Below are 20,533 nucleotides of genomic sequence, written 5' to 3'. Positions count from 1 at the left end.
TCTACCTGGATGACCTACTGGTGCACGCAGATAGCTTTGAGGTGGCCCTGGCCAACCTCCAGGAAGTGTTCGATGCCATTCGCCGGGCTAACCTGCGACTGCACCCACGGAAGTGCCACCTGCTCCGGAGAGAGACCACCTTCCTGGGCCACGTCATCAGCGCAGCCGGAGTATCCACAGACCCAGACAAGGTCAGTACAGTGAGGGGTTGGCCAGAGCCTAGGGACACGAAGGAGCTGCGTAGCTTCTTGGGGCTAGCCTCTTACTATCGGAGATTTGTGAAGGACTTTGCCACTCTCGCCAGCCCCCTGCATCGGCTGACCCAAAAGGGACAAACATTCCACTGGGATAAAGACTGCGCTGACGCTTTCTCTGCACTCAGGATGGCACTGGTGAGGGCCCCAGTGCTGCAGTATCCTGACCCAAACCAACCCTTCATTCTGGATACTGATGCCAGTGATAGAGGCATTGGGGCGGTGCTCTCACAAGGGGGAGAGACGGGAGAACAGGTTGTTGCTTATTACAGCCGCACCCTCAGCCGGGCCGAAAGGAACTATTGTGTCACCCGACGGGAGCTGCTGGCTGTTGTCCAAGGGGTTCGGCACTTCCGCCACTACCTCTGTGGGAGGAAGTTTCTCCTTCGCACTGACCATGCATCCTTGACCTGGTTGCTGAATTTCAAAGAGCCTGAGGGGCAACTAGCACGGTGGTTAGAGGCGCTGCAGGATTACGACTTCCAAATCGTTCACCGGGCTGGTCGGTTGCATGGCAATGCTGATGCCCTGTCCCGCCGGCCGTGTGCAATTGGAACTGACTGTAAGCAGTGTCAACAGACCGTAGCGCTACAAGCCGTCAGCGACGACCCACAGCATCCTAGGTGCCTCAGGGTGACCGAAGGGTCTATGAATGATGTGGAGGTTATGGAGGCCGAACAACTGCGGGAGGAGCAAGATCGGGACCCTGTCCTTGCTCGGATCAAGCAGTGGGTGGAGGCTGGCCAGCGGCCCGCCTGGGAAGTGATAGCGGCTCTAGATCCAGAAACCAAGGCACTGTACTCCCAGTGGTCCACCATTTGCTGCCGCAGTGGGCTCCTCTATCGGCAGTGGCAAGCCCCAGCAGTACAGCGCGACGTTCTCCAGTTGCTGGTGCCCAAACAGTTGCGGGCCAAGGTGCTCCAGATGGTCCATGGCTCGGTGGGGGCAGGCCACTTTGGAGTCGCTAAGACGTTGCAACGCCTCCGGTCAAGATTCCATTGGCCTGGCTGTCGTCAAGACGTGGAGCTCCATGTCCATTGTTGTGATGCGTGCACAGCAAAGAAAGGACCAACCCAGCGCTCGCATGCCCCCTTGCAGCAGTACCAGGTGGGTGCCCCAATGGAACGAGTGGGTGTGGATGTACTGGGCCCATTTCCTGTGACGGAAAGAGGGAACCGCTACATCCTGGTTGCCATGGACTATTTCACTAAGTGGCCGGAGGCGTATGCCATCCCTAACCAGAGCGCTGCCACCACGGCTGAAAGACTGGTGAGCGAGATGTTCTGTCGGTTCGGTGCCCCCGAGGAGCTACACAGTGATCAGGGCCGGAACTTCGAGGCGGAGGTGTTTGGTGAAGTTTGCCGGAGGCTTGGCATCAAGAAGACACGAACCACGCCACTTCACCCTCAAAGCGATGGGCTGGTGGAGCGGTTCAACCGGACCTTGTCCACCCAGCTGGCTATTCTGGTGGATAAGCAGCAACATGACTGGGATCTACACCTGCCGGTCATCTTGTGGGCTTACCGGACAGCGGTCCACGAGTCCACCCAATGCACCCCCGCTTTGCTGATGTTTGGTCATGAGCTACGCACCCCCGTGGACTTGGTGTTTGGACCACCCCCCGGAACGGAACAACCTGTTGGATCAGGGTTGAGCTACGTCTGTGATTTGAGACAGCGTCTACAGGTTGCTCATGACCTGGCGCGGGAGTGCCTAACTGCAGCCGGGCTCAAGCAGAAGCGGGCCTATGATTCACGCTGCCGGGGAAAGAACTTCGAGCCCGGGGACAAGGTTTGGGTGTTTTGCCCTGAACGAAAAAAAGGACTGTCCCCAAAGCTCACCAGTCAGTGGGCTGGACCATCTGTGGTGCTTCACCGACTTTCTGATGTGGTGTACCGGGTGCGGCTGCGCAAGAGGGGCCGGCTGGTGGTTCTTCATCGAGATCGCTTGGCCCCATACCAGCCAGGCAAACCTGCGGATGGCGAGCCGGACCCTCCGCCAAGGGTTTCTCCTACGCCTCAAGTTGTTCAGGGTGAGTCCCGGCGCGTTAATCCCAGACAACGGCGCCTTCCTGCACGGTTTAAGGACTTTATAGTTGATCCGTGATGGACTAGGAGTTCTATTGTTCAATGTTGTGGTTCATGTTACATAGACATTCCTGGTTGCTGGGACAGCTAACCGTCTGAGGGGGGGCAATGTAGCGGTCAATAGGCTGCTGTTATGTTGTTACGTGTTTTCCCATGAGGCTTAGCGGCAAAAAGAGAAGAGACGAACCGTGAGTGAAAAAGGTATCTGCCCGGGTGAAAAGACCTGTGTGTTCCATCATTAAAGTTGTTAGTGTACTGAACGTCTGACTCCGTTGTGTCTTCATTGATTTTCCAACGGATGTTACAATGGAAACACAGCTAGTGATAGCAAAGACTGGACAAGCTATGTTTATAGTTGATGCTTTGAGATGGGCACGAGGGCATGCGCCGCGTGCTCACTGATTGCCAGGGCTGGCCAGATTTCCTGAAACTCGGACTCAAACCGGACGTCGACTGGGAGTGGCTTCATACGAACCCTGCATGAGAGCTACTGCACCAAGGTACGGGTCAAGCATAAAAGCCTTTTGTCAATTAACAAAAACTATCAGCTCATAATTTTCGCCTCCTTGGGCTCTATTTTATCTTTTTAATTGCAGAAACAAAGGGACGTTCTAACTTAAAGCTCACACTTAAAAACGAGTCCGTTTGTATTTGTTAACCATAGAACTTTTGCAATAACTATGGCCGCTTTGCACCCGAATTTCTTCTCTGTGGGAAAATAGTCTGTTTCTATCTTATTGTTTTGTTTTGCTTGTTTATATATATAAAATCCCCTTCTCACCCTGTGGATGGTCTCTCTCTCTCTCTTTCTTTCATCCTCTGAGCTCGGTTCCTCTACCAGAGGCCTGGGAGCTTGAGGGTTCTGCGCAGTATCTTGGCTGTGCCTAGAACTGCACATTTCTGGACTGAGATGTCTGATGTTGTTCCTGGGATCTGTTTGAGCCACTGCTCCAGTTTGGGGGTGACTGCCCCCAGGGCCCCGATGACCACAGGCACCACTGTGGTCTTCACCTTCCAGGCCTTTTCCAGTTCCTCCCTGAGGCCCTGGTATTTCTCCAATTTCTCATGCTCCTTTTTCCTGATGTTGTAATCACTTGGTATTGCTACATCCACCACAACGGCTTTCCTCTGTTCTTTATCCACCACCACAATGTCCAGTTGGTTCGCCATTACCATCTTGTCTGTCCGGATCTAGAAGTCCCACAGGATCTTAGCTTGGTCATTCTCCACCACCTTTGGGGGTGTTCCCCACGTTGATCTCGGGGCTTCCAGTCCATATTCTGCACAGATGTTCCTGTACACTATGCCCGCCACTTGGTTATGTCGTTCCATGTACGCTTTCCCTGCCAGCATCTTGCACCCTGCTATTATGTGCTGGACTGTCTCAGGGGCCTCCTTGCACAACCGACACCTTGGGTCTTGTCTGGTGTGGTAAGATCTGAACCTCTATTGCTCTGATGTTTTTTATATATATATTCTTTCAACATTAATTTGCAGAAAACTCCAGTCTGCAAAGGCTGGATGTTCGTGGTAACGTCCACAAATGTCCCTGGTTGGCATCGTCAGTGGTCACTAATGTGGCAGATTTTAGGGTGACATATGTTTACACCATGCATCATCTCCAACTGCTTGAAATTACATTTGAAAAAATAACTCAATTTAAACATGTCTAATTTTATAAACCCATTTTATAAACCCATATTTATTAATCACAAGGTCCTCCACAATGCAAAGAGTGACACCTGCTGGCCAAATTGAGCATTGGCCAAAAAACAATAATTGAAAAGTATCTAAATCGTTTACTTTTTTTTCAAAGAAAAATCCACACATGGTCAATAATAACTGCAGTTATTAAACGGATAATTTCTACTGGTGTCTGCAGATATTATTCAGAGTTTTACAGACAGGAATTTAAAGTTATCTGATGAAAAATCAATGCTTGATGGCTTCAGCCCTAAACAAAAGCAGCTTTTTATTTTTTAACATCATGTTAAATGATAGTTATATGCATAATAAACCACAGCACTACAGGAAGTAATATGACAGTTTAAAACCATAGGTTTAATAAGACCCCTGGTGATTTTTGATACCAGCCAAATATGGGTGGTTTTTCCTAGGGTGGCATTAGAGCGTGGAGAGAGGAACCACACAATCATCAAATGAAAACGTTACATTTTTCTGTCAATTGCACCGTGAACAGGTTTCCTACTGCTGGAAGTTCAGTGAGTTGTGAGAAACTTCAAGACTCACTGAGGTTGAGGTTATAATGTTAAAAGTTTAAGCGGTGTACATACTTTTGCAAGTCAATGTAAAAAAGTAAATAAAAAACTAGACAATTTGTGTAACATTGAAAAAAGAATGTTTTATTTGTTTCAATTAGTATTATTTATATATATAAATGTATCATTATCATAAGTGTAATTGTCAATTTGTCTTTTTTTAACAAGTTGGCTTCCAGAACTTTTATTCCCTATCAAAACAACAGAGCCAGTAGAGTCAAGATCAAATAAAATGACACATAAAACAGCAACGGTTCACATTTAGGCCTGGCTTATCTATGCAAAAAAAAAAAAATATATATATATATATATATATATATATATATATATATATATATATATTTGTTTAAACCAAACAGAATAAACCACAGATAGAAACAAAATTTTTGCAGCTCTAACAAAGTTGTTTCTGAAAATGCTCCTTCAGGAACACTTAAGTACAGTAGTGTGTCCTCGTTTGGTTGTGTGTGCAGCTGTATCAGTAACATGTACAATATTCCATACTGTCTCACAGGTTTACTTCATAGAGTAAATACAAACATTGGAGACAAAATAAAAGCGAATAAAATTAAGGCTAGAGAGTTCAGATGATTGAAAGACAGGAGCATCAGTCGGTGACCTGACCGTCTCATCTGTTGTCTACTCCAGGAGTGCTGACTCACCGAACCAATCAAACCCAAATACATTCCTCTCTCTGACCAATCAGGTTGTTGGTCTTCTATGGCACCTCTTTGTCTGTCAGAGCTCGTCCTACAAAGCAAGCAGGGCCAGAAAAATAGTCTGATTCGACCTTAGGAGACACTTTAAACTCTGAGTTGTAACTGAAAAGATGGCTACCTTTGGTGTGTTGTGTAACCGTGGTGACAGCTTCTCCAGCCGATGTCTGATGATGTCAGCGATTGTGTTTGCGTCCCGGCTGTTAATGTGCTCCCCGCTGTGTTCATACTGTAGTAACATGCAGAGATTATTATTGTTTTAGTTGTTGTAAAGTAGAACGGTTGAAACACAGGCGCCCTCTGCTGGGTGTGTCTGTGTCCTCACCCTCCGTGTTCCCAGGTTTGGGTAAAATCGGACCGTTGGGTAGGCGGTGATTCCAGCTGACTGACACGTCTGGTGATGTGCCTGACAGTCCACCTTCCCAGCCCGGACCTCCCCTTTAACCATCTGAGAACACAGAGAACCTTTAAAATCTCAACAACATTTATGAGTCATGTCACCACACACATTTGTTTTATTTTACTGACATGTTTCTCCAGACTGAATGCAATATCTGGTTTCCTATCAGAAACAAACTACTCATTTTCAATATAAATCTTCTCGGGGTAAGAATAATTTTTGGATGAACTTTTGACAAATGTGTCTCACCCGAGCCAGGACCTCAAACTCTGGGGCGAAGTGTTGGCAAGGTCCACACCAGGGGGCGTAAAAATCCAGAACCCAGTGATCCCGACCCGAAAGAACCTGGGATCTGAACGTCTCTGGAGTCAGATCCACCGATACTCTGGGCAAAGAACTACACACAACACCTAACTCCATTAACCCGTTAGCAGACCAAACATTGACTGTGGATTACTCATGAAGACTCAAATGAGGCCGAGAAGAAGAAATGTATTTAAACTAGTAAGTTTGTTAGTAAGTATTTAAGTACATACATGATATGTACATACTTAAATACTTAAGAAAGTACGTGCGTATTTAAGTAAGTAAATATGTAAATAAGTATTAAACCCTTGTGTGGTCTTAGTGCAACGCTTGGGAGAAGAGCGGCAAATGTCACGGTCGGAAAAAAAAAAAAAACTTGGGAAAATGCACATGGATTCAGTCCAAATGACCCCATCTCTAAAGATTGTGGGAGGGTTAAGCATGTAAGTATTTAAGTAAGTTAGTAAATAATTAAGTAAGTATTTGAGAAAGAAAGAACTAAAAAAGAAAGTAGGAAAGAAGGAAAATAGGAAGGATAATATGAAAGATAAGCAGGAGGAGAAGAAAGTAGTAGAAGAAAATATGGGAATACAGGAATATGCCTAAAAGAGAACAGAAGGTGGGAAAAAAAGCATGTTGTTAAGAAGGAAGTCACGCCGGATAAAGATGCTACCTGAGAACCCATGCTCTGAGAGAATGTGCGTCTCTGTGCCAGCCGTTGTAACTCCTGCAGAGAGAAACCGATCACTGTTCTACTGTCTCTTCTCTTCAGAAGAAGAATCTGAGGCTGATTCTTCCACAGTGATCACTTACGTGAAGCGGTCTGGCTGCCTGGTGTTCCCAGAGTACAGGCGGACTTCAGGGTACGCCCTCACTCCCTGACTCTGGCAGAAGGTCTGGAAGCGCTGACAGTCCACTGAACCCACCAGGATCTGACCTGAGACCATCTGCAAGACAGAGACAGAGTGAGGAGAGAGAGACAGGTTTCACTGCACTTCCTCTCCTCTCTCATTCCTCTGATGGGAAACGCACATCCATCAGAGGCTGTTTTAACTAATCATTAAGCTCAAAGAAGCCAATTTTACTTAATACTGATCCCTTTAGCCTGCTTTTGAATTTGTGCATTTGCCGTCATACCCGAGCCATGCGTCTCCACTCAGGCATCATGGCCTGACAGGGACCACACCAAGGAGCGTAGAAGTCCACCGCCCAGGTCTGCCCTGCAGCTCTGCCTGCAACATCACCACCCAACCTGGTTAAAGCTTACACTGAACTGACACCAATGTATTTCTACCAGAGCATGCTGAAGGAGTTTTAAGAAGATCTGAAAATGTTAAAGACATATTATTTTTGCACCTCTTGTCCATATGATTGAACAACTTTCCTTACATTAATTTAAAGTTTGTACCTTTAACTTTCTCTGTGAAGCTGGAGGGATCAAGGACCAGCACAGATGGGCTGACCAGATCCTGGAGAAGCAAAAATAAAAGAAGAAAAGAAATCACCTTTCTGATTACTGGTTGCCTTCATAAAAGTAAAAAACTACACAGAACCCAGTGGAAAGTTAAATATGACCTGTATAAACTCCAGGATGCCGTCAGCTGAGTGATGTCCTTCGTATTCGTGCATGGAGGAGCCGTTAAAGATGACCGTGGTGGGATAAGCCTGGATGTTATACTGAAACACAAAGAGGGTGATGGATGACCAACACATTTATCCCTCAGCACAAAACACCCAGAGGGTCTGAGCCTACCGTGGAGCACAAGCCATGGTGGATGGTGCAGTCCAAGGTGCCAAACTTCATCTGTCCAGCCAACTGGATGGAAGCTTTTCTCAGTTCAGGAAGTAAGGCTCGACATGGAGGACACCACTGCAACCAAGATGAGAATTTGTAACCCAGCAAACTGTGTAGAAAGTGAGCTGTTTTTGGGTCAGATATAAGTTGGATTAATATAGTGATATTTCTTGACTGTTTATCAGCATTAACGTTACTAAAGAGTATAAATCACATATATATAACACAAATACTTGCACTTCCAGTTAACGAGTATTTGTGAGTGTTTGTGTTCTGGGTGTAGAACTCGAGCCCGTCCATCATGCAAACAAGAGTTTTGGTGGATCTTTACACAGAAAATTGCAAACTACCAAACATGCCAAGGGTTTGGTCATGTTTACAGCTAATGTCGTGGTTCTTTTCAGCCTTGTGACTTGGTTTCTTCCTGTGGATTTATAAAGCCACAGGAAATCTACAATCCTCCACGTCACTAGCTAACTAAAAATAGCAACAGCATCCATTATCAAACAGTTTTAAAAATCTACTAGGATATATCAAAATCTAGAAGTACATTATAACACAAATGATCAATCTGTTTTCCCAACCAGGTCTACTGAAAATAATAAATATTAATATTACACTTCCTTAGTATTTGGAAGAATTGCCCTTTAAATGTTAGACTTAGGTCTTACATTTAAGACCCAAGTTCTGGCCCATTCCTCTATCACCCCTTTAATTAACTTTAATAAACTCCCTAAAAGTATTCCCTATCTCATTATATTTTAGCATTTAACAAACAGGAATGATTTCAGTCTACACTTCCAGAAGCTTTTACAAACCGGAGCAAAGAAGTCAACGAGCCAGGGCTCCTTCCTGTTGGAGGGAAAGTTGTCTGGCCTTAGCGTTGTCACATGAGCGTGAACGCTATCCCTCGCAAAACCCACGATGTTGTACAACACATCTTTACCTGTGTACGGACACAGGACACCACGGACATTCAGACACTCTGAAACAATCTGACTGCATTTGCAGTACTAGGATTAAATAAAAGAGGTGCGGTACTGACCGTGGTGGATCTCAAAGTCGTGGATTCCCAGTCCTTTAAAAACGGCCAAGCAGGGTTTGTGGATGTACAGAGTCCGACACAGCTCAGAGTCTGTGACGCAGTCCACTCTGCCGACCTGGACAGACAAACAGCCGGTTGAGACTGTCAGGCTGAGACTTGAAGCGAAGCAGAAAGGCCGCTTACCTGTATGTGATCGTTTCGAAGAAACGCCTGAAGCTTCTTGTACTCGCTGGAGACCGATCGGCTGCCGAACATGAAACTGATCAACCAACGATGATGGGCCAGTTTCTTCTGCAAATGGTTAGATTTCAACATTTACTGTACGGTACATAAAATCTGACTAAGCAGCTGCTCTTGTGTTGTGTTTCTACCTTAAAACTGACACTCGTCAGAAGTTCCAGGTCAGGCAGATAATCGATGACCTGATTGTAGATCTCCCTGCTGTCCAAAGTCTTCAGCCACTAAAGTACATGAACATGAACCGAATCTTCACATGAACTTATTACTTGCTGTACTTCCAACAATATGTCAGTCAGATGCTAGCTTGTTCTATCATACCAGTACGCTGCCTTGCTTATCCAGAGAACTTCCAGGAGGGAACAAAGCAGTGGCTCCACTTGTCACCTAAAACAGAAGAATTTTAAAAAAATCAACTACACGTACCTTAAAAAAACAACATTTACTTCATGTCAGCGGTATGTCTTACTTGAAAACTGTCGCAGAGCTGTTGCTGTGTGGTGCAGTCCATCCATCCCACCTTAACAAGACTGTCCTAAACGCAAACAGTCACTCAGAACAGAGATCTCTGCAAAGATTTTCGTGGGGTACCACAAGGTTCAATCCTCGGACCGCTCCTATTTAATATCTAGATGCTCCTGCAAGCTCTGGTTATAGCAAGATGTGTGTTAACTTCCTCCAGCTGAACAGAAACAAAAATGAAGTTATTATCTTTGAACTTGAAGAAAATGATCTTGAGTCGGCACATGGCTTCAGTTATTAGTGGGTGATTAGTGTAGAAGGAATATAGAAAATATTCCAACACCACAAAAAATGATGAATTTGGTGGTGAAATTGGTGGGGAGGGAACTTTATAGAGCTGAAATATCATAGAACACCTCCTTAAATGAAACAACTTTATGCACACTTATTGGAATACTGTCAAATAATGCAAAAGGATACACATCTGTGGTTGTACTAGGAAGAGAGCTTGCTTGCTTGGTGAATTTAGATAAAACGACATTTTTTAAATCATTTCAAAAAGATGGTTTACGTCCGACTGATGCACACTGTTAGGACTGCTTATCAAGGTAACCTAATATTACTTGTCTACAGGTTTAAAACAATGACCAATCCAAGCATCTGGATAAACTCCAGACTGACTGTTCTGTTGTGTCTCATTTTTTTCAGCTGATGACGTTAAACTCCAGCAAATTCAGCTTTTTTCTCACCAACATTCCGGCCAGCTTCTGTCGTGTCCTCGGCTCCAAACAATCTGAGAAAGACAGACACGTGTCAGCATGTGGAGCAGAAATCTACAAAGTTATTAATTATATTTCTGATGACAGGAGTGTATATGTGTGTGTGTTATCAGCCCAATGTTTTGCGCTGACAGCTGTGTTTGTTACCTCCAGTATCAGAGCAGAAGGTGATAAGCCAGCCGAGTCCTGACGAGAACGCGTCCTCTATCTCAGTGAACACATTGCCTGGAGAGGAAGAGGAAATAAGAGGCTGAACAGAAAGAAACTCCTTCCAAGGTGTGTACAGAAGTGGTTTGAAATTAAAGAAACAAACTGAATTAAGAGAGACGGGTTAACGCTGACAACAGCCGGTCAAAACGTTTCAAAAGCCAGAGATTCAAAGCCACAAAATTCTGACCAGTTCATCTTAAAATAACAAAACAGAAAACCTGTGTGCAATTTACTAAACGAAAGCAGTGTAGATCTTACAATAAAGACGCACATTGTGTTATTAATAGATGGTTGACGGAAAAGTTGACAGATTTGAAAAGTTTGGTCTGAAAATGGATTAAGGATGAGCTCACCCTGCCACAGCTCAGTGACCTTTGTAGTGATGAACTGCATGGAGAAGCGAACCAGGTCGTCTCTGTTCCTCTCCCCTGTGAATTTCTCCGGCCTCTGCAGAAACACACAGATGGATCAGAGGCTGTTGCTCATAGGGTGAACTCTGCTTGTGCTGCAAGTCGTTGAGAAACAACTCTGATCTGGAGATTCACAAATCAGCAATGTGGCATCTTCCCACAGGCTGCCGGAAAGCTGGTGATTTTATTGAGACTATAACCAGCTGCTTTAAAACAATAAAAATGAACATTACTTGAACTATACTTGAATGGCATGTTCTGACTTTTTCTGTTTTGACTGAGAAGTGGTTAAAAGAAATGTGCCTCTATAGTCGCGCTTCCATTGACCATATAAATGAGCAACTAAATTAGTTCAATGGACACACGTGAATTTCGAAAAGAAAAAAAACTTTCATCGTTTGATAGCATTTTGAATTGAATTAATATGAGTTACAGTGACATTTAAATTCACTTTGAGATCAATAAAGTGTTTTTTTTTAATTGAACTTTGAACTGAATTGAAAAAGTTTTGGTTAAAAACAGATTTTTTTTTTTTTCGCAAAACTGATGGAAACAGTATTTTCGGATGTTACTACTAGCGGAAAAGACAAGAAAGCTGACCAGCTGAAGCATCATGGCACGACATGTTTTTTCACGTGAACAAAATCACGTGTGATTTTAACTGCGCTGGAAACACCACAAACGTGAAATTGTGTTTCTTCGACATTAATGGAATATTGACAAAGTTTTAATTTGCAATGGAAACGCAGCTTGTGTTGCATCGTATTCACACTCCTTGGAAAAAGGGAAGTGGTGGATGACTGATAGAGATTTACAAGACACTGACATCAACTTCAAAGGAGTTGATTAAAATAATTTACAATACTGAGTGTGGCAGCAGTATAAATAAGCATATATAGAGCAGACCTGTCCTGCTCTGTAGATGTACAGGCTGGGATAGCTGTTGATGCCTTTCCTCCTGCACAGATGGTTGTTGTCTCCACAGTTCACCGCTCCAATCCGGAAGACTCCATCCATCTCCTTGGCAAACTCCCTCCACTGCATACAGAAAACAAAGTTAGAGTTTGACAAAAGGAAGGTTTGCTTAATTATTAAGTTTACAAACACAACACATCTGCCTTGTGTTTCATTAGAGATCCAGCTGTAGCATACGAAGCCTGAACTTGAGTCAAGTCAGCCACCACCGATATTTGGAGATTCATCAAAGGCTTATTACATACACACTCACGGTGCATTCCCTGTTTAGTCTGCTTTAACAGAACTCTAGTCCATTTGACTAGAAAGTCCGGTTTGTTTGGGGAGGTGTGAGCGTGCAATCGAAGTCTGATGTGGACCAAAAAGCCGAACTCTGGCCCGTCTACAAACCTAGGTCTCGGTTCGGTTTACGTGAACTCTACTGCATTTTGAAAGCATATGTAAACACCGGAGACCGCTCTGAAGATATGCAGCAGGCTCTAGCGTAGGGCATTCTGGGTAAATACAACCAAAACAAACATAAGAGTTTAACACTAGCTGGAGAAACAACTTGTGGTCTTTGACTGAAGACAAAAGAGAAATCCTACAACCTCTAAAAAATACACTACTACATTTTTGTTTACATTTCATGAAGAAGGAAGTTGTGTAGTGTCTTCTTCTGATGTTTTTGCGTCATTTCCTTCAGTGGTTCTTGGTGTAGTGCCACCACAGGAGAGGAGGGGAACAGGTTTATAGGCTGTATGCTAAACTATGGAGACACTCCATCTGCTCTTGTGAAGGTACGCTCTCTGATTAATTCGGCTAATAATTGCTTCACCATATAGGGGCGGAGCTTTCATCCCCAGATTGTCTGTTGATGGATATGTACAGAAAATAAATAAAACAAGACTGTGATGTTAAAGCGAAGGTAACAATAAAAAAGATTATAATAAAGAAGTTATAATCTTCTTTATAACAATGTCAATTCTACTTTGGTAGAGGTGGTAAACTTGAAGCAGCATAAAAATGTGGCAAGTAAACAGATTTTCAATTTCAAAGTCAGCATTTTCTTGTTTGTTTGTTTGTTTCTTTTTTTTAACAAGAGTCAGCAGCTAGAAATTCAAGTGTGTTCAGAACCAGCAGGCAACACACCTGAATTTCCCCAAGACTCCAGAGGCGTGTTTAGTGTGTCTATTTATTTTGGTGTTTTATTACCGTCGGAGCCAGCTGGTGGCAGTGCGAGCATCGTGGGAAGTAGAAGTTGACAAACCAGATTTCTCCAGAGTTCACTGCTGCTTCTAGAACACAAACGCATAGAAGTTTACCCACTATTTTTAACCCACATGCTGGCAGTTCTCGTCACTTTACTTGCAACAGTTTACTTCTTCATTTGCTGCTTTTTGCTGTTGCTTTTTTTGTTTAAACCTTACCAAAGTCTCCACTGTCCAAAGTGATAATCTCCAGATCATCATCGTAGATACCTGTAACAGACAGATTGATACATTAGTCACAATGCGATACAAACATCATGATAGGAGGAGTTGGTGGTTTAGAACAAAAACTATATAAAGTGCTTGTAGAAGTAGATGGAGCCTTACCAAAGTCGTAGCGGTAGAAGTTCCAGCTCTCGTAGCGCCCTCCCTGCTGCTCATCCAATCCCTTTTCTCCATATTTATCATATTTCTTTCTCAAGTCTTCATCTTTCAGCACTTCATACGCCCGATTCACCTTCAGGAACTTCTCGTGAGCCGAGGAGTCACCCTAAGCAATCATTGGTCAGCATTAACGACTACAAGCATACTTTAATCTACCAAAATGTTGGAAATTTTTGGCTTTTCCTGTCGGTGACTCACAGGGTTTTTGTCAGGATGCATAGTGAGCGCCAGCTTCTTGAACGCCTGTCGGATCTCTCTTGTCGTTGCTTCCCTGCTGACCCCCAGCAGTTCGTAGTAGTCCGACTCCTTAGCACAAACCGTCGCCAGCAAGATGGCAAAGACGAAAACCAGCGACAGTGTGAGGGTAACAGGCCTTAGGAGCCTGTGAACGACCCTGGGCCCCATCACCGTTCCTTCTTCTGTAACCCCTAGAACCTGAAACTGAAGGAGAATATCCTCAAAATATCATCATTCTACCACCACTACATGACTATATGATATTCTTCTATAATGTATAAACCCTCCAAGCAGATCCACTTTTGTATCACTAGTCCAAAGAATACTTTTCAAAGTGTCTTGAAAATTATCAAGATATTTTTTGCCAAATGGATTTAACTGGTAGTGGATATCATTAAAACTGGTCTTCAACAAAGGACTGCCGCCACGGCCATGTTAATATTAATATCTGACTTGAGTTTTTGGCCGAACAACATGAGTGGCGAAAAAAAGATAAAAGTTGGTTTCTCGAGAATAATGTGAAATTAGACAAGATATATAATCTACCTCGCCTTCCGTGAGTTTGTGAGTGACATCACATATATTTAGTGTTTTCAGAAAATTTCATTTACTTTCTGCAACCATTCTTTACAGTAGTAGTTTGCGAACATGACTTTGTTGGCTACCAAGAGTATCTCTTGCGCACCGAGAAACTGTACGCCCCATTTTAAAGACAAACTTTACAACTTTCAGCTTCCTAAGTGAAGAAAGTACACCGAATTCTACATCACAAAAGGCAAGCAACGTTTCTTTTAATCATAAACATCACTCACAACTAAGCAGTCTCTACATGGAAACTATAAATCTCCACCTAATAAAATTACTTGCACAAGAGTAAAACATTCCAGTACATTCGTTACTTGACCATTAACAAGTTATAGAAATAAAATGCAGTTATAACGACAATTAATTTCTACCCAGGCTAAATTCAAACTTTTGTTAAGGACAATAAATGTATCAACATTCTGAAAAGCGTAATTTTCGCAGTATAAAAAGCCTTGTTTAATAGCCTAAGCTAAGCTAATTGGAACAAGAACTACTTATTAGCCTGTTAACCGCTACATACGGGTACAGACAGTGCGGAATTGTGGTTAAAGCGAATATTTCCTGTAATGTCTACAAACGCTTTTGCGTGAATAAAACCAGAGCTTTGTTACCTTCGAGGAGATTCAACACCTTTCAGCCTGCAGATGAAGATCCGCATCAGCATCCGGCTCATGCCGGTATCAAGTTGTACACAAAAACTGGGGCAACTTCCGTCTCTTTTCATTCAAAATAAAGTCTTGTGGATAACCGAAACGTTAAAACCAAAGTGGTGACTGCGTCGTTCAGTTCATGCTTCTATGTTTCCCATCTAAGAGCCAGTAAAAGAAAGTGCGGGAGCGTTTCCAAATACGCACGGCTGAATTTGAACTTTTATTTTGACACGAGAAGCTTTAAACTCACGGAACCTAGCTCCAATATTTATGGGACCTTGATGAAATTTGACGCTCCGCAACCACATGAAGATGACGTAAAGTATGGTGCGTTCGAAAATTGTGCCGTTTATAATTTCATATTTCGAAAACATTTTACCTTAAATTCTGATTTGTCTGATACCCAGTAAATCCATTAGATAAATAATTATTTGTCTAAATTAGAAATTAAAGACATACTTTTAAAAATGTACACACAATATCTGAAATTGTATATGTTGCATACATCATCATTAAGGTAACTGAAAAGGGAGAGAATTTTAAGTGTTAGTTTTGAATAGTTTTACAATAAATTATTTTTTTATTGTCTTTCAAACCAATGGCCAGAAAACGATTTATTTTGTTGTTCCAACATCTTGTCTAGTTTTACTCCAAACGAGGAAGATGAGAGGTAAGCGTTATTTGTCATGTTTGCCAGGTGGTCTAAATACCATGGGCAACTAACATACTCGCAACTTTTCAACCGCAAATGGACTTTAAAAGTCTTCAAGATTTATTTATGCTTTTAGCTTAAAAGCCAACATATTCAAACAGGTAGAAAACATATTATATGAGAGAGTACTTTGGTTTTTATTATTATTATTATTATTATTATTATTATTATTATTATTATTATTATTATTATTATTATTATTATTACATATGGTTAATTCGGAAAGAATTACGATATCTTAGTGTGCCCGGAAACACATTTTTAACATTTCTGAATATTTAAAATGTACGGGTACGTGTAAAAAAGCGACACACTTGAACATCTCACCGATGCCATCAGTTACATGCGCCGGAAGTTTCTGCAGGCGAAACATCAGCTCACTCCAGCAGTAATTTCAGCTCTCCGGGAACAAGCTGTGGTTCGCTCAAAAAGCGGGCATTAACCCGCTCAACTTCTCCACATTAGACCATTTAATAAAAAGAACCCATCGGAGGTTTGTGTGACAACAGGAAGTTACAGTTAGTGAAGAGCTAGCTCTGCCGGCTGAGTTTGTTAGCCACTGGCCTCTTTTCTCCCTTTCGTCACTTCCTACTTTTGAAACTCGCGGCTGTGGAAAAAGAAGAAAATGGAGTTACAAGGTACTGTAACTTTTATACAATCTTCATTTCGCTCTGCTAGTGTTAAAGGGATTTTTCACTTAATGTTGTGTGCTCAAGAACACCGAAAGCAGCTTTATATCTTGCTTTGAAACACGGTTAACCATTACTCATTCCGTTGGGATATTTTTGCTCTCTACAATAATTGTGATCATTCCGCGCAATACATTTAGCTTTAAAATAACTGGTACTGACTTCCTTAAGTGAGGTGAGTATATATTATCGTCCCCTTTACATCAGTACTTTACTCTGTGAAACCATCATTAGCTGAAGTCACAGCAGCTTCAAGTGTTTGGTTCTACCGTCTATCAGTGAGTCTGATTTGTTTCCTACATTTGCTTTCAAAACCACTCATGTCCAGACATGAGTCAAGTAGAGCAAGTGATGAAATTATCAATCATTTAATATTTAAAAATTACTTCATCAGAGAGACCAAAATATGAAGTTGAGTGGAAATTTTGGTATTTTAAGTACGAAGATGAAAATAATCCATACAAGTAACGAAGAAAAAATAAAATCAGGCAAGAGAAAATGTTTCCAAGTCAGTTTTTTTCATTAAGAACTTATACAACTTTAACAAAAATTGTGTGAATTTTTGTTTTTCATTCAGTTGGTAGAGAATGCAGAAATTTTACTCGAGTCAGAGTGGCGATACTCAAGTAAAAAGTACAGGGTAGTAAAAATACTCCTAAAAGTAGATTTATTTATTTGTTTTATTTTTTATTTTTTCAAAACAAAAAGTTACTGAATTACTAAACATAGAGTAAATGTAAATAGTTATTACCCATCTCTGTTTCCTACCAAGTTAAACCTCAACGCAATACATTGAAGTTTAAGATTGCATTATTACAAAACATGAAGGATTTCTGTAGAATATAACTTGATAATTGTCCTGCTGTCGCTGTCTTCCAGTGGGCTCTGAACCGATGACTCTAGGTTCTCCCACCTCGCCAAAGCCGACTTCCGGAGCTCAGTTTCTCCCCGGTTTCCTCATGGGTGACCTGCCGGCACCGGCCAGCCCACAGCCCCGTCCTTTCAGCCTGACCTCGCCCCTCGCAGAGAGCCTGAGTGCAAGTCGAGGTTAGCAGAACAAAGCTGGATGTTGTCGTTGTGGGCAGTGTGTGTGTTAATCTGGAGTTTGTTTCAGGAAGCGCCAGTAGCGGAGGAGGTTCGGCCCCGCAGCCCGTCGTCCCCACGCCAAAAGATAAGAGCGGAGCGCCACCTGTTCGCAGCATCTATGACGACCTGGTCACCATGGGAACGCCACTCAGAGCACTCAAGCAGGTTGGTAGGACGACGAGACAGCCAGGTGAACCGGAACAAAGCAGTTAGCAAAAAAAGGCTTTAATTTGGCTAATCTAAGATCAACTGCGTTTCCATTAACCATAGGAATGCACAAATTGAAATTTGCTTCATGGAAACACACTAATTTAGAAAAAACTTCAAGTTTTTCAATTTAAAACAAAGGATCTACATGAGGTGGTTTTTTGAAACAGAACTGCAATGGGGTTCTGCTGCGGTGGCGCAGAGGTTAAGCACAACCCACGTAAGGAGGCCTTATTCCGTCGCGGCTCGATTCTTGGCCTGGTGACCTTCGCCGCATGTCTTCTCCCTCTCTTTACCTACTTAGCACTTTCAAATAAAGGCCACTAAAGCCATAAAAAAAAGAAAAACTGCAATGGAAAGACTTTTTCTGCTTCACACCAGTCACATGATCAACAGTCGGATGTTACTACTGGTGAAAACCACAAAAAAGACAACAGAAAGTGGTTGTCTTTGTAGTTTTTTGTACAATGTTTACATACGTCGCTGCCATGAGTTTTAATGACTCATTGCATGAACAGGCGTCTTCAAGAGTGATTTTAATATCTTTTTTATTTTATTACAAAATTGTGTTTTTTCAACATTAGCAGAATATCAACAGAGATTTGCACAAATTCGTAATGCAAACATACCTGGTGTCTGATCTCTTGAGACATAAATGCCAACATGGGGTCTCTGTTTTGTTTCAGTCTTTTCCAGTAATGCAGTCTCCCCTCTCGGCACGCCAGGCCTCCACTCCAGGAGCAGGTGCGTACCGATAAACCCCTCACTGACTCAGTTATCATAAAGTGAACCCCGGCTTGACCCCGTCTTCCTGTGTGGCGTCCAGTGTTCCAGCAGGGGTGCCTTTCTCCGGCGCAGGTGGATCCTTTCTACAGTCAGGGGGAGTCTCTGTCATCAGATGACCAGCTGGACCAGACCTGGGTCACCGTCTTTGGGTATTCATACTCGACCACGCTCTAGCCTGTTAGCTTTACAGTCGTTTGCAGAAATCACTGGAAAATATTTAAATATATTTAGTTTTTGGTCATGTTACGATCATAAAGAAAAACGGTATGAAAGCTCTTTGGCTGCAGCAGTATGGTAAGTCACTGATGTGTGTTTCAGTTTTCCTCCAGCCTCGGCGTCCTACATCCTGCTGCAGTTCGCTCAGTATGGAAACATTCTCAAACACACGGTGAGAGCAGCTAATTACTGATTTTAGTGCTTTATCTCACTTACAATCTGACTGACACACACACACTGGTGATGTGTTGGCAGATGGCATCTCCTGGGAACTGGATGCACCTCCAGTACCAGTCCAGACTGCAGGCCAGGAAAGCCCTGTCCAAAGACGGGAAGGTGTTTGGAGACTCCATCATGGTGGGAGTGAAGCCCTGCATAGACAAGGTGCGTTCCTGCTGTTACCCAGCATGCCGTCTGTTTCTGTTTCACTTCTAGTTTTGACCCTTCATCGTTTCTCCCAGAGTGTGATGGGGAGCAGTGAAGCCGTCTCTCCGCCCCTCTCCGTCTCCTCCTCTGCTCTCCCCTCCACCCCTCGGTCCGCCTTACGGCCCCTCAGCGCCTCCTACAGGAGCTCTGGCAGCGACTACCAGGTGACTTCACATCTCCATCTCACTCTATCTGCGTTTCCATTCACCTTAAAATTGCGCCAGTTGGAATTACAAAAATGAATTTACTTAGTGAAAATGTTTTTGGTGGCTTTTCTACGTCGGTGTATTAGGGTCATTGTACATAGAAAAAAAAGGATGAGTACATTTAAGCCAAAAACATCTCAGAAATTTTCTACAAAAAACAAAAAAAATCTCTGAATTTGAAAAGTTGAAAATTTGCTAGAAACAACTCATAAATGTATAGATTAATCTCAGAAATTTTCTAGAAAAAAAAACTTGGACATTTCTGAGTTTGAAAACATTTTCTAGACAAAAAATAAGAAACGTAGTTTTCTTTCTAGAATACTCAAAATCTCTCAACATTTCTGAATATATTTTTGGAAATGTACTACAATCTGCATCTATTTATGTATTTATTTTTGTCTACTACGGCGTCATATTTTTGCGCCATATCAAAATTATTGTATTTTCCAAAGCTGCAATGGAAACACTTTTGTCACATCACACGAGTCATATGATCAACACTTGGATCAGCAAAGGATGATGGTCCAGTTTTAACGATCTGTTGCGTGAACAAACATATTCACGTGTGATTTTAATTTCATTTCTTATTTAACGGAAACACCGCGACTGCGAAACTGTGTTTTTCGACATTAGCAAAACATCAAAGTTTTCCGCACATTTGTAGTGGAAACGCAGCTTCTGTCTCTGCATGCAGACTCGCTCTCAGTCGCTTCAGCTTGAACATCTGTGTACATCTGTCCATGCTCAGGTGGTGACAGACAGACAGACGCCCAGGAAGGATGACAGCTTTGTTTCCAAAGCAATGGAGTACATGTTTGGCTGGTGATGAGAGAGGAATATATTATATGCAGATAGAGAAAATGATTCACTACAGTGTGTGTTTGTGCGTGTGTGTGTGTGTGAGTGAGAGAGAGAGACGGTTGGAGAATCTCTCTGTCTGCTTAATTTTATCATGAATTTTTTATGTCTTTTTCTCAATAAAGTTTGTCTTTTTCCTTAATCTAGTTGAGTCATTTCATTTTAATTGGGCACCAGGTGGGAATGCAGTCAAAGTTACCGCTGGAGACAGACACCAGCCCCCACATGACCAAACGAAGGGATGGACAGACAGATGGATACATGGATGTAAATAAGATGGAAAGAT

General features: G+C 42.7%; 2 protein-coding genes across 3 annotated transcripts; one reads left to right on the top strand and one right to left on the bottom strand.

Moving 5' to 3' along the window:
* Positions 1-4,683: 4,683 nt before the first annotated feature.
* dnajc10 (DnaJ (Hsp40) homolog, subfamily C, member 10) lies at positions 4,684-16,124 on the bottom strand. 2 transcript variants are annotated; one of them, XM_008437086.3, is made up of 25 exons: positions 16,101-16,124; positions 13,788-14,030; positions 13,533-13,695; positions 13,365-13,415; positions 13,150-13,232; positions 11,887-12,018; positions 10,924-11,017; positions 10,508-10,585; positions 10,331-10,374; positions 9,589-9,654; positions 9,441-9,506; positions 9,254-9,343; positions 9,066-9,173; positions 8,883-8,997; positions 8,656-8,783; positions 7,796-7,912; positions 7,618-7,719; positions 7,451-7,511; positions 7,180-7,274; positions 6,856-6,989; positions 6,716-6,769; positions 5,986-6,133; positions 5,662-5,784; positions 5,458-5,565; positions 4,684-5,370 (listed from the first exon to the last, which is right to left on the bottom strand). In XM_008437086.3, exons 1-25 carry the CDS (start codon positions 16,107-16,109, stop codon positions 5,359-5,361), a joined length of 2,424 nt encoding a protein of 807 aa, XP_008435308.1. In that variant the 5' UTR covers positions 16,110-16,124; the 3' UTR covers positions 4,684-5,358. The 2 variants fall into 2 exon arrangements, with proteins under 2 accessions (XP_008435308.1, XP_008435318.1); XM_008437096.3 differs by lacking the exon at positions 16,101-16,124 and adding an exon at positions 15,023-15,371.
* On the top strand, positions 16,098-20,389 carry nup35 (nucleoporin 35). Its single transcript, XM_008437066.3, has 9 exons — positions 16,098-16,411; positions 17,342-17,509; positions 17,577-17,713; positions 18,442-18,499; positions 18,582-18,690; positions 18,860-18,929; positions 19,013-19,141; positions 19,219-19,347; positions 20,138-20,389. The coding sequence occupies exons 1-9, from the start codon at positions 16,399-16,401 to the stop codon at positions 20,213-20,215; spliced, it is 891 nt and encodes a 296-aa protein (XP_008435288.1). The 5' UTR covers positions 16,098-16,398; the 3' UTR covers positions 20,216-20,389.
* The last annotated feature ends 144 nt before the right edge of the window (positions 20,390-20,533 follow it).

This window comes from Poecilia reticulata, chromosome 2 (assembly GCF_904066995.2).
Source record: "Poecilia reticulata chromosome 2, P_reticulata-male-v2, whole genome shotgun sequence".
NCBI classification, from domain to species: Eukaryota; Metazoa; Chordata; class Actinopteri; order Cyprinodontiformes; family Poeciliidae; genus Poecilia; species Poecilia reticulata.
This window is presented reverse-complemented; position numbering and strand designations above follow the sequence as displayed.

Bases quoted from the DNA above. Each gene is read 5' to 3' on its own strand.
- nup35 (XM_008437066.3), top strand. The intron at 17,510-17,576 runs GTTAGCAGAACA...AGTTTGTTTCAG, and splicing joins GAGCCTGAGTGCAAGTCGAG to GAAGCGCCAGTAGCGGAGGA. The intron at 18,691-18,859 runs GTATTCATACTC...TGTGTGTTTCAG, and splicing joins ACCTGGGTCACCGTCTTTGG to TTTTCCTCCAGCCTCGGCGT.
- dnajc10 (XM_008437086.3), bottom strand. The intron at 7,275-7,450 runs GTACAAACTTTA...GTGATGTTGCAG, and splicing joins CTTCACAGAGAAAGTTAAAG to GCAGAGCTGCAGGGCAGACC. The intron at 5,566-5,661 runs GTGAGGACACAG...ATGTTACTACAG, and splicing joins CAAACCTGGGAACACGGAGG to TATGAACACAGCGGGGAGCA.